This window comes from Lonchura striata, chromosome 3 (assembly GCF_046129695.1).
Source record: "Lonchura striata isolate bLonStr1 chromosome 3, bLonStr1.mat, whole genome shotgun sequence".
Taxonomy (NCBI): domain Eukaryota; kingdom Metazoa; phylum Chordata; class Aves; order Passeriformes; family Estrildidae; genus Lonchura; species Lonchura striata.
The window spans coordinates 89,859,425-89,875,372 of record NC_134605.1 but is presented as its reverse complement, the minus strand read 5'-3'; the positions used below and the strand labels follow the sequence as shown (position 1 = coordinate 89,875,372).

At 38.7% G+C, this 15,948-nt stretch overlaps 1 protein-coding gene across 2 annotated transcripts in view; it reads right to left on the bottom strand.

The window, feature by feature from the left end:
- HMGCLL1 (3-hydroxy-3-methylglutaryl-CoA lyase like 1) overlaps nucleotides 1–8,945 on the bottom strand; it is a 73,125-nt gene extending 64,180 nt beyond the window's left edge. Inside the window, exon 1 of one of the 2 annotated variants that reach the window (XM_021551240.3) lies at nucleotides 8,809–8,945. In XM_021551240.3, the coding sequence (XP_021406915.1) occupies nucleotides 8,809–8,913 (105 nt within the window). In that variant the 5' untranslated portion in view covers nucleotides 8,914–8,945. Of the gene's footprint in view, nucleotides 1–8,431; nucleotides 8,509–8,808 lie in introns of those variants that run through there. The other variant, XM_021551241.3, reaches the window with a different exon arrangement.
- Nucleotides 8,946–15,948: the final 7,003 nt, after the last annotated feature.

Here is a 15,948-nt window from a genome sequence, read left to right as displayed (position 1 = left end):
TATTTCTTTATGGCTTTCTCAGTTTCTTCATAAACTAGATTTTCTTCTTGATCTCTCCATTACACAAAATTTAACAGTGTTTCTTTCCAAACTGACGAGCTACACTGAACTACGACACCAGGCAAATGTTTTTCTGAGCAGCAGTATATAAAGCCATGAATTGTTAGCCCATATTCTTTAGCTTTAGTCCTGATTAAGTCCTTGCTTTGTAACTTTTCATACACTGCTTTAACCCCCGAAGCTGTACAAAGCATAGATATGGTGAAATGATAGCACACAACCTAACTGGTGGTGTTATCTCAGGGACACAGTAAAGGCCATGATGGACAGAAAATCAATAAAGCACTATTTCCCACTTCATATAACAGTCATGAGTAAAATCTATTCATATAAACATTCACAAAGAAACATATGCAAGTTTTACATAAAATACAATTACTAGTAGTAATTTGAATAATATAAATAAATAAGGAGAAATATAAGCATATAATGATCAACATTTAAGATTTAATATTAATTTAGACATTTCATTGTTATTTTCATAACTCAATAGAAAAATAGACAGTAAAAGCATACTGGAAAATATCTATGAAGCAATTTTGATGTGAAGATAGTTACAGACCCCCAGAAGTTTTTCCCTTTAGTAAGCAAAGGGAAGAGATTATATACATTGAATTATATACATTACACATTTTAAATTGATCATCAAAATCATGAGAGTCCATGCTGCATTCCAACTATGCAGCCAAGGATAACTTACTACATGTCAGGATAGAGTCACACAGATTTTCCCGTGGTCATGGCTTAAAATTTACCTAATGCAACCTCCAGTGGGTCAGAAAATTCCACAGGTATATGGCAGGCTAACAAAACTGCTGTTCAGACATCCCTTCAAAGAAGGAAATCTCAGGATCTGAGATCTGAGTGTCTAACAGGCATGTCCAATTCTCTGCTCTGATGTTGGATGCTCTTAAAAAAAAACAAAACAGCAGCATTACAGGACAAACAGAAAGATAAAATCAAGCCCAAAGATTGTTCACTACCTTTGAAAACAAAAAAAATACCTTCTATAATATTCATGTCTATATTTTACAAAAATTCATAACCTGACAAAAAAAACGACAGACCACATTTGCCAAATAACAGTCTCCTGGATGAGACTGCTTTCTGAATTATCACTGACAACTTGACACCTTCTAAAAATCATTTGTTGCTGTATTCAACAAATTTAGAGTACATGGAATAGCAGAGATCTGACTACTCAAAGTACAGCCTACAGTTCATGCAACCTAAAAAAGCACACAAGTGTGCTGTAGTCATAGACAATTTTTGATAATTTGAAAAATAATGATCAAGGAATCTATTAGTAGTGTTAGCTGGTAGCAGAGGCATAGGCAACCACAGTTATACATGTGTTACAATGAAATCAATAATAAATGGTACTGGAGACCTCTATTATTAACAGGAGATCAACACAGCCAGCAAAAATTAAAAATGTATTTTCAGGACATGGTGTATACATTACCTTTTTCTATTTCCCTAAATGCTTCCCTTGGCTAACAAGCAGCATTTCTCCATTAACCAAGCTGATTTACAGCCAACTCACTTTCATCCATATCCCTATCTTGGTCAAAGCCTGGAAAAGCAATTATACTCTGCCATCTGGGCTGGATGAAAAGGATACAGAGAATGGAGATCAACAGCATACTGATGACACTGGAGCCAAAACCTCCCACACTTTCCTTTACTATTATTTATGGTAATAGTATTATGGTGTGTACGGTGTTTTACAGGCAAGACTAAAGACAGAATTCTAGAAGACAGAAAGAGTGGTGTTTTTCCACACACATTGAAAAAGCAGAGGCATGATCATCATTACAAATCCAACATGTGCAAGTAATTTGCTCTTTAAAATACTTTGGGATATTGGTGGCGGGGGGGGGGGGGGGGGGGGGGGGAATGAATATACTGCCCATCCACCCTATCAGGTAAGTCTCTCTAAAGAACTCATTGTCAATAAAAGTGAGTTATGCACAGAGCTTTAAGAATTAAAATTAAAAGCTGAAAGTAAATCAACTATTCTCCATTACTATTGCAATCAACATCATCTTCTGTGTCCAAAGGCTGGGCCTAAAAGATAAACTAAATAATGAATTTAAGTACAGGTGGCCCAGTACTGTTTTCCATAGCTCTGTTTCCAAAAGATACTGATTAAAATGACAGTATTTTAAAGGCTATTTATTTCACCACTGTTGCAAAGTCATCCTTCAGAAGAATTTGAGATTTATAAAGTTCTTTAGGAAAATAACATCTGTAAAGTGTTACCATAATCATTTCCCAATAATGGTAAGGAAATTATAACTTTAACATGACGCCATTAATGATGTTTTAAAAATCTTCCATTTTCACTATGAAATTCGTCAAATGTAGCATATTTAAAGAATATAATTTTCTTCCTATTTAGTTGAAAATAATTAAAGGCATTAAAAAATTTATTGTATGAAATTTTAAAAATGTATCATGGAATCCTGAAAACATTGAAGTGGACCAAGTAGAAGAAAATATACTGGTACTGGAGGAACTATGAATAGGACAAAATCAAGTTGGGAATATATCACTTCAGACTGTTTGAGAAGATTAAGGGCTGTCATGGCAAAATGAATCATGATATTTTCCAAATTTTATTGCTTTCATTTCTAGACTTTGCACATTTAGGAAGTTTGTCTGGCTTTTTTTTAAGCCTCCATATTCTGAATAATAAAGTGCTCAACTGATGAGAAAGAAATTTATGTAGTTGTAAAATTAGTAATAAGACCACTATTAAGTCAGGACAAAAAAAAAAAGGAAAAAAATATCTAATAGTACTAATATTAGCTGTACTTTCATTTTACTGTGACACATAAACTTAACTGAGGGATTTTTCCAATGACTGACAATAGATAACACTAGTTATGGACTAAATGGCAATGCAGCCAGACCACTCATTAAGCTCAAAATGTCCTGTAATGTTCTTAATGATAGGACTGATCTGGACTTTGAAAATCCTTAAGTATCTACACAGTTATGTCTACAGGTGTCCTAGGTATCCCTGTGCAGTCAACGTATATATTCACATAAAATGTCTTAAGGTTTTCTCAACAGAGGATGCAGGACACACATCTTGTGGCTTTTTGGAAGCTGGAGATAAAGGAGGATATTATAGGGCATCTTAAATGGCGTCATCAATGAAACACAGCCAACTAGATGAACCACTTCTCACCACTGTCAGCAATGGCCAAAAGCTTATCCAACAACACAGCAAACAGTAGAGGCACAGGTGAGATGGCTAAGTACAGGCACCCTCGTGCATTTGGGATGCATCTGACCTGACCTCTAGCCATTGAGCCAGAAGGCATGAGTCTCCTTTAAATCCTGTTCAATACCTGCCAATCCTGTAAGCCATCGCAGCTACCTTAGGGCATCTCACATGGCACCAGACAAGAGTGCTTAGGAAATTGAATCAAGTAATGAATATTAAAAAATGGCAGGGAGACCAGAGAAAATTCTCAATCTCTCAGTTGATTCCTCTCTGTATAGCCAACAGCCAACTGACTTAGTAGCTTAATTTTCTACCATCTTCATTCATTCCATTCTGGCAAAAGTGATGCGCCAAAGCCAATGAACTGGCCTATACCCTGTCTTCTTTTTCCCCAATAAAATATTAATGTACACTGCTTTACTTTCTATGAAGATAGCATATAGTTCAATTCAAATTATGTTTCCAGGGTTTTAAAAATTCAGCTGTGATCGGCTGTGGATTCTGTTAAATCTCTTCCCTAATCCCAGTGTTCCACATGATATACCTTCATCACTTACCTTGTTCTTCCATTTCTCACATACTAACACCTATATTTAATCTCATCTTAACTACTTGCATTAAAAGTAAGCCCTAAAGCCACATACAGTTCCTTTCCAGATGCTGCTGTTGAATTATTTCCCTATGGATTTCACCTAACGTTCCGGCAATGTCCTCTGGCGCTTCAGTCCACATCTCATCCATTCAAAGCCTTTAAACTTCTTTTTCCAAGAAACTCATAAACTAACACCTTTATTCCCATACAAAACAGCTAACATCTGTGGACAAAAAGCCCCACTCAAACAAAGAAGAAATATCTACCCAGTATAATTTTTTCAACAGTGCACCTTTTAGCAGTTTCTGCATGTAATAAATCTGTGTTTTTGTTGCAAGAGCTGCTGAGAATGACTCTCATAAGAATATTTAATCCAAATAAATTCAAATGTAATGTCACAATTGGAGTAACTTTCATTCATTTGCACCAAACTGTAAAATAAATCTCCATTTAACAAGGGAATTATCTAAAAATAATATCAGCTATAACAACATTCCAAGAGTAAATATAATTCCTTCTTATCACCTGCAGTATCTTTTCCATCTTTTGCAATATTAGAACTTCATCCCAAATATTACTCAAAATCTTCACCATTGATACGATACCTTGCAATAACTAATCCAGTTAAGTTCTAAAAGTTAGGGGAAAAAAGGTATGAGCTGATTACTTCTAACTGTAATAACTTAAGTTTGAAGGGCAACCCTTAAAACTGTCCCTGGAAATATTTTTCTGAAATGTAAACCATGCATTTAGCAGTTTTCCTCTGAAGTAATTGATTAAAAGATCAGATAATAAAATATGTGTCTGATTATTAATATAGTATGCAATAAAATTCTTATTATTCATTGTATATTTATGTCCCTATCAACATATTACAAAATAGAAAAAAATCCTTCATCTCTACTGCACTGTTTAATTTTAAAGCATGTGCACCATTGTGACATTTCTATCCCAAAAGGGCTATATATGCGTGCATTAACACAGCAGTAATATTTCCCTTTTGATGAAAAGCAAAAATGCTGGATTTGTTTTACAGGTATTTAGCATAGTATGAAAGTCTGATTTTGATCATGCTCTTATCTCAGAAATTTCTGATCAATCAAGAAAGCATCTTCACTCAGAATTTATTATTTATCATATGGACTGAGTAGTGTAAGTGTGTGTTTGTGGGTAGCAACATCTTCCTTTATTTTAAGCAGCTAATTCCTCTTCTTCCCACCCTACCTGCACATCCTCCAGGTCTTAACACTAGATATCAAACAAACCCAAGTCATTTTACATTTCACCTCCCTTTTCCCAGTCAATGTTCCCAAACAATGTTCCAATTCCAGTGGTGCAAGACCTAACCTATCCCAGCCAGAATTCAAATTCTTGAACATGACTAACCAAAATGGAACAGATACAGTTTCTTTGCAGTGGCATCAACATCTCCCTGTTTGATTGGAGATACTCAATCTACTCTATCAGAGGACCTAACTTGGTTTTTTTAAACAGATATATTGGCAGCTCATAGTCATCCTATAATTTGTGAAGATTCCAAAGTTCTTCAGTCTCTTCTAACACAAAGGTCAAAGTTTCTAGTTTGGGTTAAAAGTCTCAAAGCACCAATCATTCTGTATTCTTGAATTTCACCCCAGTCTTTTACACTTCTTTAGCCATCCAGCTCTTCCAGCTGTGTCCTTACCATATTCCTAGTGCGTCAAAATTACGTTCTAGCCTACATAGAAACGTAACATTAAATCTGTAGGACCAGACCAATGTCAATTGCTCTCATACCATCTCTTCTTCAGCAAGAAGGTTCCTGCTAACCAGAGGACACCAGCAGCAGATAAACACCTTCCCTGCTGCTCAGCCTGAGCATTTCACAAAGCAGACCACAAAATACATTACACACTCTGGTCAAATCCTGAGTCACCACCAGAAGTGACCTTGATCGCTGCAGAAATCTCCCCAATACTGCAGTATCTATAGCCACCTCTTTTCTCCATAGATACTAGAACATTTTACAGCTCTGATATAAATCCATGTCTTTAACAAAATCTTGTGTATTATAGCTCTTATTTAGTAAAAATAAACCAGACCTTTAATATTAAGTTAATCAGACCTGTTAATAAAAACCATATCCATTGGGGTAATGCTAAGAAAATGAAGCTGGACTGTATTCTTTGTATAAAGCATTACAGAAGCGTTCTGAAGCAAAGTTAAGAAATTAAGCATATGGAAAAAGATTAGCACACTGCCACAGGAATGTGATGTCTCATCCAGTCAGGTGTTCAGTAATTTTTTGATGCATTACAGTCTAAATAAGACTGAAACAGGTATTAGTAACTTCTACAAATAGATAGTAGAAAATTCTATCTACTGTCTATTTAGCCACCTAGCCAAATTACGTATTACTTTTCGTATCTCCTTTTTAATAACTTTACTACTCCAGTAAATCTATCTTTTAAAGTCAAATATTGTTCAAAAAACACCACAAAAATAGTTGGCTAAGTGAAACAGAAAAAAATAAGGGAAAACAAAGACTAAGACATCCCACTATTCACTTTAGAACCCATTATTTCACCTCCAGTAGAGCTTCAAGTGGTTAAACCTGGACAGGATTACAAATTAGTCAGCACTGTATATAACCAAATTATTATATAGTTGGGCTCTTTATACAAAATATTATGACTTTACAAGAGCTCTGGCAGCAACATTTACATTTTACTTGGTGGTTAAAGAAAATTCCTGAGAAACTCCTGAAAATATTTCAGCAATAAACTCTTTGTTTTTATCAGCCATGAAAGCATTATTTCTGGGAAACTGTTCTTGTACCTAAACCCCCTTTCCTATTTTATTCCTTAGTATACTCTCATAAATATCATTATAGTGGTGCTGCTATAACTATCTTGCATACACTGTTCATAAAAAAAAAAATAAAATACCAACAAACCTTTTACAATCATTACTTGAGCCAGTATAGTTTCTAGATCACATAACAAGAAACACTTTTTTTTCTTGAATGGGATTGGTATGGAATGCACTCCTACATAAGGAAAACCTTTGTGGGTTGTTTAAGAATCCACGTGAGAAATACAGAAATTTGAACAGATTCATGTAAAATCACAGCAAGGTAATGCAGAAGTAAATGTGAACAATGATCAACTCTGGTTTAATTAGTCTACTATGCAGCTCACACCCACATCAAGGTGCATGGGGAAGATGCTTGCTGTATATTCTCATGTTTGCTGTTCACTGATGAAAACATCCTTCTGTATCCTTGGATGAAGAAAAATGGTGATGAAAATGAAAGATGAGCACTGCAAAAATTAAGTAAAATGATCCATTACAATAAAGAAAACCTTTTTTTAAATCTACTATTTTCTGATATGTTAATGATTGTTTTTGACTGCAAACCCACTCTGTTGCATAAGACTTTGCAAATGCATCTGATAGGGGGAGAGAGACTGACAAAATCAAGAGGCATATCAAGGTATTTTGAAGCAAACTTCTAAAAGATGTTCAGATCTTTTGAAAGGAATTATGCACCAAAATGTAGTGAGGGCACATGAACAGAATTATAGTGCTTTGCTTCAGGTCTAATACATAAAAGTTCATTTTATTTTTTGTTTATTGTTTTATTTCTTTACTATATTTTATTTCTTTGCTATTAAAAAAAATCCATTAAAAAAATTGATTTCTTTCCCCAAAATTAGAGAGACATTATTCCCAGGGAAATACGATAGCTGGAAGCTGTATGTGGCTTACCTATACAAACCCCTATGCTCACAACGTTGCTTTGGGTATTCCATATATGCATCTTTTGAGATACGAGGCTCAGATCATCTGAAGCAAAATTAAATACTGCCAGTTCTCATACCACTCAGAACATTTTTTATCATCTCTCCATCTCTGAAGTCATATTGCTACATAGTAATTAAATTTCACTTCCAAAGAGTGGAGTAAAATGGAAGATGATCCCACCACCTACCTGAAAACAGAAGATGCAACAAACAAGACCTGCTCTTAAAAAGAAAGTTTAAAATGTATTTAAGTATAGTTTAAACGATTTTGTTCTAGGCTTGGCTTATGTTTTTAAAGTTTTGAAGGACTGACTGATTACTGGAGCTGGAGTTGGACTGAATGACTGTTCAGAAAGGATATGCTGGTAACTTCGCTTCACTTCTTCCCCTACGAAGCCATGTTTAGGACAGTCATGGTCTACGCTGTGGGATTTGGCACTAACCTACACTCCCTGCAGCCGCTGTGCACACCCGCTCACAGCTCACCCACAGGAGGGCGAGCAGCCACCTTCCCTCACCGCTCCCTAGCAGCCCCGGCTCTGCCTGCGCACCCCACGGCGGCAGTGCCTGCCCCCGGCAGCAAACGCGCCCGGAGCAACACAAGCTGCCTGCAGCAAGGGCAGTGCTGCGGCCCCGCCCAAACGCGTCTCACCCCGACATTTATCATTTTCACACAGGGAACGATCACGCGTGGCGAGGACCGCTGCTGAGTGGGTTTGCCACTGCCTCACCGCTGCCCCAGCACCACCCACCCACCTGTGTTCGCAGTGCCTGGAACACGGTGTTAACACGGGCCGTGGGCTGAAACACTGACCAGACACACCGCAGCGCTGCGGGGCGGCGGGCATGGGCCTCCCGTGCTCACCCGCTGTCCCGGGCAGCACGGGAGAAGGGAGGGACGGGAGAGACTCGGGAGCCGCCGGCGGGCAGGGCGGCAGCGCCGCGGGGGACGCGCCTGAGGGGCGAGGGGGCGGCGAGGGGGCGGCGAGGGGGCGGCGAGGGGGCGGCGAGGGGGCGGCGAGGGGGCGGCGAGGGGGCGGCGAGGGGGCGGCGGCGCCCCGTCCTCCCCCTGGAGGCGGCCGCGCCCTGTAGGGCCGGCCCCGTCCCATCCCTGGACCCGCGCCTGCCGGTACCTGCGCGGGGTGCGCGGCCGCGGGCGGCTCCGCGATCCACAGCTGCTCCTTGAGGAGGTGCTGGTAGCTGAGGCAGTGCTTCAGCGCGGACGGCACCGTGCCCATGGCTCGCCCGGCAGCCGCCGCCGCAGGGTGGGCGCAGCCTCCCGGCCCGCGCGCCAGCGGGCCCGCGATTGGCGGCGCGCGAGCGCCGCCGCGTCCCTCCCGCGCGGCTGCGGCGGCCGCCGCCTCACGCCCGCCGGCCCCGGGGCGCGCCCCGTGCCTCTCCTCGCTGTGTCCCCCTCGCCTCCTGCTCCTCCTCGCCCTCTGCCCCTTCGCTCCTCCTGCCCCCCTCGCCTTCCCGGCCGAGGAGCCGCGGCTGCGGTGGGCGCGCTCGCTGCGGGCTCGGCCGGCGCCGCAGCAGGCTGCAGGCGCGGGACGTGCGTGCGGGAGAAACGCTGGGTTCAGCCGGGAGGGCCGAGCACGGGGACAGCCAGCCTCCTGCCACACATGCCCCTTGCCCCGGGACACCGGCCCAGCCTGACCTGGCAAGGCTTTAGGCAGCAGGAGCGAAAGAGGAACAAGGGAAGGGACAGGGCTGTTCCCAGACCAAGCCTGCGTGTCCTGTTCGGCATCCCTGGGCCGTGCAGCCGCTGCAAGATAAACCAGGTCGCGCTCGCTCGGGCGTCCAGCTGACACGAGGCTTCGTGCACACACCGGCATTTCTGCTTTCCTTTTAGGTAGCAAAACCTTAGAGCTTTACAAATGTAATACTGTTGAGGTTTCAACGGCTCTCTCCGCAGCAGCAAGTTACATATGCTCCCTTACTTTCATTGTAATGGATCATTTTAATGTCAGCCAACTTTCCAAACTCCTCTCAAGCAAAATTTGTTTCTGGATCATTTATTTTCTGGGGTATCAGAGATATTTTGTTAAATTTATTAACCTTTCCATCTATCATTTTCTGCAAAAGATTATCAGGTATACCACCAAGTCTGTTTCAGTTGTTTACAGATAGAAATGATGCTCTCAAAGCCTCATCTTTCTTTTGCAGTTTTGCATTTCATCCTTGTTTTTTGTGCATCTAAAAATGATATTTCCATAGCCATTGTAAAACAAAACTGGATGCTGATTGATTGGCTGGGAAGCTTTTGTTTTTCAAGGATACTCATGGCTTTTCAGAAGTAAGATATTTAAAATCCAGTGTGAAAAATTAAAAATGTTACTGATGGCCATCTTTGCAATTTCAAATCTGGCCACTGAAAAGTGCCAGGAAGTTTTTTTACTGACAACTGTCTGATGCAGTTAGTATCTTTTATGCTTTTTCTCCAGTAAAACATTTGTGAATCCAACATTCTTTTTATTTTCACAGTTCAAAATTCCACTGAGCTTGCCTTAAATGGTGGCTCTAGGTATTTGCTCTAGGTCTTCTTACCTGTTTAGTTAGAGATAAAATATAGAGAAGCTGGCAAAAGAATCATGCCTTTCTTTTTTGTCTCACAGTGAGAGAAAATTTATCAATCATGTGGTATATGTGAAAGGCACAAAGGAAAGGCACTTTGTTAAGATTAATAATTTCTTTTTCACTTTTCTGTACATTTCCTAGCCAGCTGGAAAAAGGATAACTGCAATCACAAGAAAGTTAGGAGTATGTCTGTGGATAAAGTGTACCTCTCCTACCTACCCCTCCTGTTCTTGAGTTACTCCAGCTCCAAAGTCAAATTTCATATGGCATTTAATCATCTTTCTTACAAATACCTCTGAAATTAGCTGCATTGTAATGCACCACAGGTAGCTTATATATCAACCTGCTATTTTCTCCACATTAAATCCCTTCCAATGGTATTGTTTTTATGTCTGTTACTGTTTTGTTTTTGTAGGGCTTAAAACCTCAGTGGCCTCTTCCAGCCTCCATCCAGTGTGCATGCTTACTGTCACAAACCTGCTACAAGACTAAGAGTGCCACCCCATATTCTGAAAAAGAACATCTTTATCTGACCTCCCGGTGCTGTTGGGCAGAGAAGGAAAATATAACAGATACATTCTATAGTTATCCCATATTGAGTTCCCATGTAACAGTTTCTCATTGTTTCTTTTCTGTTCTATCTCTTATTCTCCCTGCAATCAGAATTAGTTTTCACCTTTGCCAGTTTTGCACTGAATTTTTCAACTGGTCCTTCTAAATGCAAGGAGTTGTTTCAAAAACAAGAGATGTTTATATAAAACACATTCATCTGAAATATGCATGTTGCTTGGGAGAAGGGTGTGATTATCTTTTTATTGAAAAAGGCCCTATGTGTTAAAACCTCAAGAGCTAAAATGGATTGTTATTGCTAAACACAAGTCACGTTGAACAGCACAGAGTGAAAGAAACTCAAAGAGGATTGTGTTTTAGATACACACAATCATCTTGCCACTCTTCTTTGCTTGCAGAGGCTACAAAACTTACTCCACCCCACTTTATGAGTTAAAATGAAGGCATATACCCTTGTCCTGTGATAGTACCAATATATTTAGTAACTGAAGGGTTTGCAGGATCAGGTAAAGAATAATGGACACTTCTGGCGTATCTTTCTGTAACAGCATGTGGGCCTCTCGTAGTCTGGACTTTATATGCCCTGTACTGTTCCTTATTTTGATTCTGCGTATCTTTTCTTCAACACCGGCATTTTGGAAGACCTTCAGTTTACTAGAACACATGGAAGGGCTCAGATGTGTTTAGTGCTCTATCAGGATTGTGAGAAGAAATTGTGCACAACTGGCTTTTGGCTTTCCATTTGTCTCTTAAAACTGTTTATCATTCTGATACTCCTCTGAATTTATCATTGTCATTGGCTCACACTGTGTTCTGGTCAAAGGTTTTAAAACGTTTATTAAAAGGAATGCTTTTGACTGAAATAAATAATCTCTCATAGAAGTCATGCCACAAAGCCAACCAGATGGAGAAAACAGGCATATTTGTGTAATATGCAGACTAACTCCAAACACTATCACAGGAGGTGTTTCTGTACTCCTTATTGTTCCCATGCAGTTACACAGGTAGTTGGCAGTCAGATAATTAGGAGTGGAAATATAAAGCTGTTGGATTTCCTGCAGTGTAACACAAAAGCTTGGCCAAGAAAGGCATGGTAAAAATAGGTTGATCGTTTATAAGCATCTAAAAGAAAATAAGAAAGTTGTTTAAAGAGTGATTTGATGACAGCAAGAAGGACAGAATCAGAAGCAAGGGAGCTATTCATACTGATGATAATCATAAGTGCCAAACTGGCAAGCAGCCAAAGTGCCTACTAGGCAGGGATCAAAGACACATATGGTGAGTCTCAAACAACAAGTAAGCCATAGAATTCTGGCAAGCATTTCAGGAATAATATGCTCCAGCCCTGACAAAGATGAGGGCTAAAAAAAAGAACAATGGGGCTACCAATACTGGATCATACCTCAGGGAAAGCAAAGCTTTCATCATTTCAGTTTTATTGGAGAAAAATGTAGATAACTTCTCACACATGGTAGGTCTGGTTGATCTAAATTGATGGGAAGTGTAACATAATGTTAAAAAATATCCTTTACAGTTGTGGCAGTAAATCAGTATTCCATTAGCTGCAGCATCATTCAGAGACAGCATTCTTCAGAGAGTTAGTAATAGATTTACTTTGCCAAAGTAAAACCATATCCCAGGTGATAGACACCTGGCATTTGAAACAGACGCAATCAAGAAGAAAGCCCAAGTTAGCATCTTGCCAGATGTTAGAGCCTGTTGTTTTCTATTCTTTCACTAATTTGGTCAGATGGCAGGGTTTATGACAACTAGATCACAATGTAAAACAAGCAAACACAAAAAGGGACATATTTTAACTTTATTCTCACGCTACTATGCAGCATGAAAAAGGAGAAGGAAATTCTGTGAGGTTAGACCTGGTTTCATAGTTGCACACCCATACACAGAGTCATTAAAAAGGGGATGTGTCATAAGCTGTGTTATTTTACATTTGTAAAGGGTGCTGACTTTTACACTGGCAAGAATGGTACTCAGCAGTCCTTGGGACTTTGGGTGGTCTCCAAAGTACCAGCCCTGCATAGCTACCTAAAATTGTTATGAGGCATATCAAGGACAGCAGAGAATTGTAGCAGAAAGAACTCATTTATGGATAACATTTTCCATTTGAGTTATTTCCATAACTGACAGAAATGCTGCTGAACTAAATGTGTCCCTTGTCTGACTCCATCATTTAGACTGTGATTTCTTTGTCTCAGTGACCTGACCTACCACTTGACAGTATCAGGAGAAACTATGAGCCAATTCCTGAATGGATTTTCAAGGTGTTATATATATTTAAGGATATATTTCCTTTTCAGAGCAAGTGTTTTGCCTACTGTTATACAGACTTTTTCCATCTCTTTTTTTCACATCAATGTACTTAGTATCTCCATCTCCACCTAGTCTTCTCTGCCAATAAATACTGATGTGATTTCTTATAGGGATTATATACCGAATATGCAGTAACCTCTGATTTCCTTCCTCTCTTTATGTTATTAAGAGACAACAAAATAGTACTGATTGTCGGTGAAGCTAGTTTTCTTGTTTTTCAAAAAAAGTGACATTTTACATAAAGTTGGATAAAAAGAAACTATAAATTACTCTTAGGAAATGTTTATTGGATAAAGAATGCTTTTATGCTATATCCATTGCTTCTCAAATAGAGAGCTTTTATCAGAGTTTAGTCAAAACAGGACAAAATAACCACCTGAAAATTGTACCTCCATTGGATTCTGGGAGTAATGCTTTCCATACAGGAAAAAAGAGTTAAAGGCCTGAACATTTTTTTGTTCTCTTAGGGTGCAATTATTCTGATTTATTTTAATTACATATTTTAGTATCAAAATGAGCCATCTTCTACAAACCCTATACAACTTCTCTATTTTAAACCTGTCCGGCAAGTGAAATGAATTAGGCATTATCCAATAAAACACAAATGCATGTAGATGCTACAAACCCAAAAACTAAATTTACACGTTCTTTTTTTTTTATTTATTTTATTCTTCTAATTACTAAGTTAATGTGCAAAACATATTTTTCAAGATAGTGACCAGTCTGACACTAGAAACTTTGTATTTCTTCTGTCACCAACATTACTCAAGTTAGGACAAAAAAAAAAAATAGAGAAGTCTTCTGGTGCAGTATAGACTTTCTTAATTTGGAAACTAAACAGTAAAAAAGGCAGAGTTATTACTTAAGAGACAAAGAAAATTTTGTGTTTGCACATAAAGTTTTTTGCTCATGTTTAATATGGCAGTTTTGTGTTTTTCAATTTACTTCATATCATTTTGCCTAAACAATGTGCAATTAAAATGCATATCCACAGTAACTGAAAGCAGTTTTTAAATTATCAACACAACAAAAACTTTTAGACAAAATAGCACTAAATAATGAAAAATAAATTGGAATAGTGTGTAGTGTAGGATAAAAACAAATATCACATGTGCCATAATGCAAAGTAATCTGAGATCAAGTGTATGTATGCATCATTGTTTTCTCTATTTCTGTTTGTATTTAACTTCAGAGATCGAAGTTTTCAGCTGAGTCCTATGATCTAAAATCCTCTTTAGTAGTATGCATAAGTAGGACAAAGAATTGTATTTTTTGGCTTCAATCGTAAAGACTAAACCAGGCAAATAAATACTGTAACTCTAGAGGAAAGACTGACATAGGAATTACTGGAACGGTATTAACATTTAGAGATTTCCTTTTTAACAGAATGGTAGCAACAGCACTATAAAGTAAAAAAACTTAGGAAAAGTCAGGTTTCTTACATCTTGTTTGCTATCTTCATCACTAATACAAGATTTAGTCACATAAAAATTGATGTGCACTACTTCATGTTGCATTTGCAACAAAAAGCACATTCTTGAATCCACAGCATTCTAACAAAAAAGTATCTTTAAACTTTATTTAGGCACAAAAAAACTACAATACCTTTAAATTAAAATGCTAATGTGATATTGTGAAGCAGAATACATTTTACTTTTGTTATGTTTAGGACTCACAGTGTTGCTTAGGCAATATTCTGGGAAACAAAACAATGTTATTTTCCATTACAAGAATGCCATTTGTAGTTTCAACCATTCCATGCTAGCCTTAATTATTTCTTCCCCCAATTTAAAACACAATTCACCTCCAAAGCAGCATGCTTGTATACCAGGATGAGAAAATACTTGTTTCACATACTATATCTGGGATTTTTAATGTCTATGTGTCAGCTTATAGAATTATCAGAGAATCATAAAATTGCTTAGGTTTGAAAAGAATTTTAGAATAATTGAGTTCAGCCATTAACCCAACACTGCCTAATCTATCACTAAAACATATCTCTAAGCATCACAATTACTTGACAGCACAAGAATTCATAATTTTCTCATCTTTCTGACTGCAAATAATAACTTTTAGAAGTGTTAGTGTGGTCCTAGTACAACAGGGTGCTAGTTTTGGCTGGGATTGAGTTAATTGTTTTCATCACAGCTTGTATGGTGCGGTGTTTTGGTATTGTGATGTAAACAGTGTAGATAAGACACCCATGTTTTATTATTTATTCCTGATCATCATCAAATCTTTCTCTGTTTCTCTCAGTGGTAGACTGGGGGAGGGCAAGAAGCTGGGACACAGCTGGGACAGCCAACCGCAAAATGATCAACATGCTAACAAAAGCTGAGGAAGGAGGAAACAGGGTGACATTCAGGTTTGTGGCATTTGTCTTCCCAAGTAACAGTTGTATGTGATGGAGCCTTGCTTTGCTGCACATGGCAGGACACTTGCCTTCCAATGGGAAGTGCTGAGTTGATTCCTTATTTTGCCTTGCTTGCATGCACAGCTTGGCTTTCCCTATTAAACTGTCTTTATCTCAACTCACAAGTTTTCTCACCTCTGTGTTTTTGTTTCTCTCCTCCATCCCACTATGGGGAAGTCAGTAAGTGTAGGGGTAAACTGCATACCACAGTTAACTCATAACAAACAGATCCAATCTGCATGAGACTGCAGAGGAAAAAAATAGATGAGGACAGCATTAGTCAAACTCTTACTTTAGGCACTTAAATTAGGCATTGCCACATTTATAATCTTTTAGAGAGATATAAGCTGCCTGAGCTGCATTTTTCCTGGAGTAAATGGAG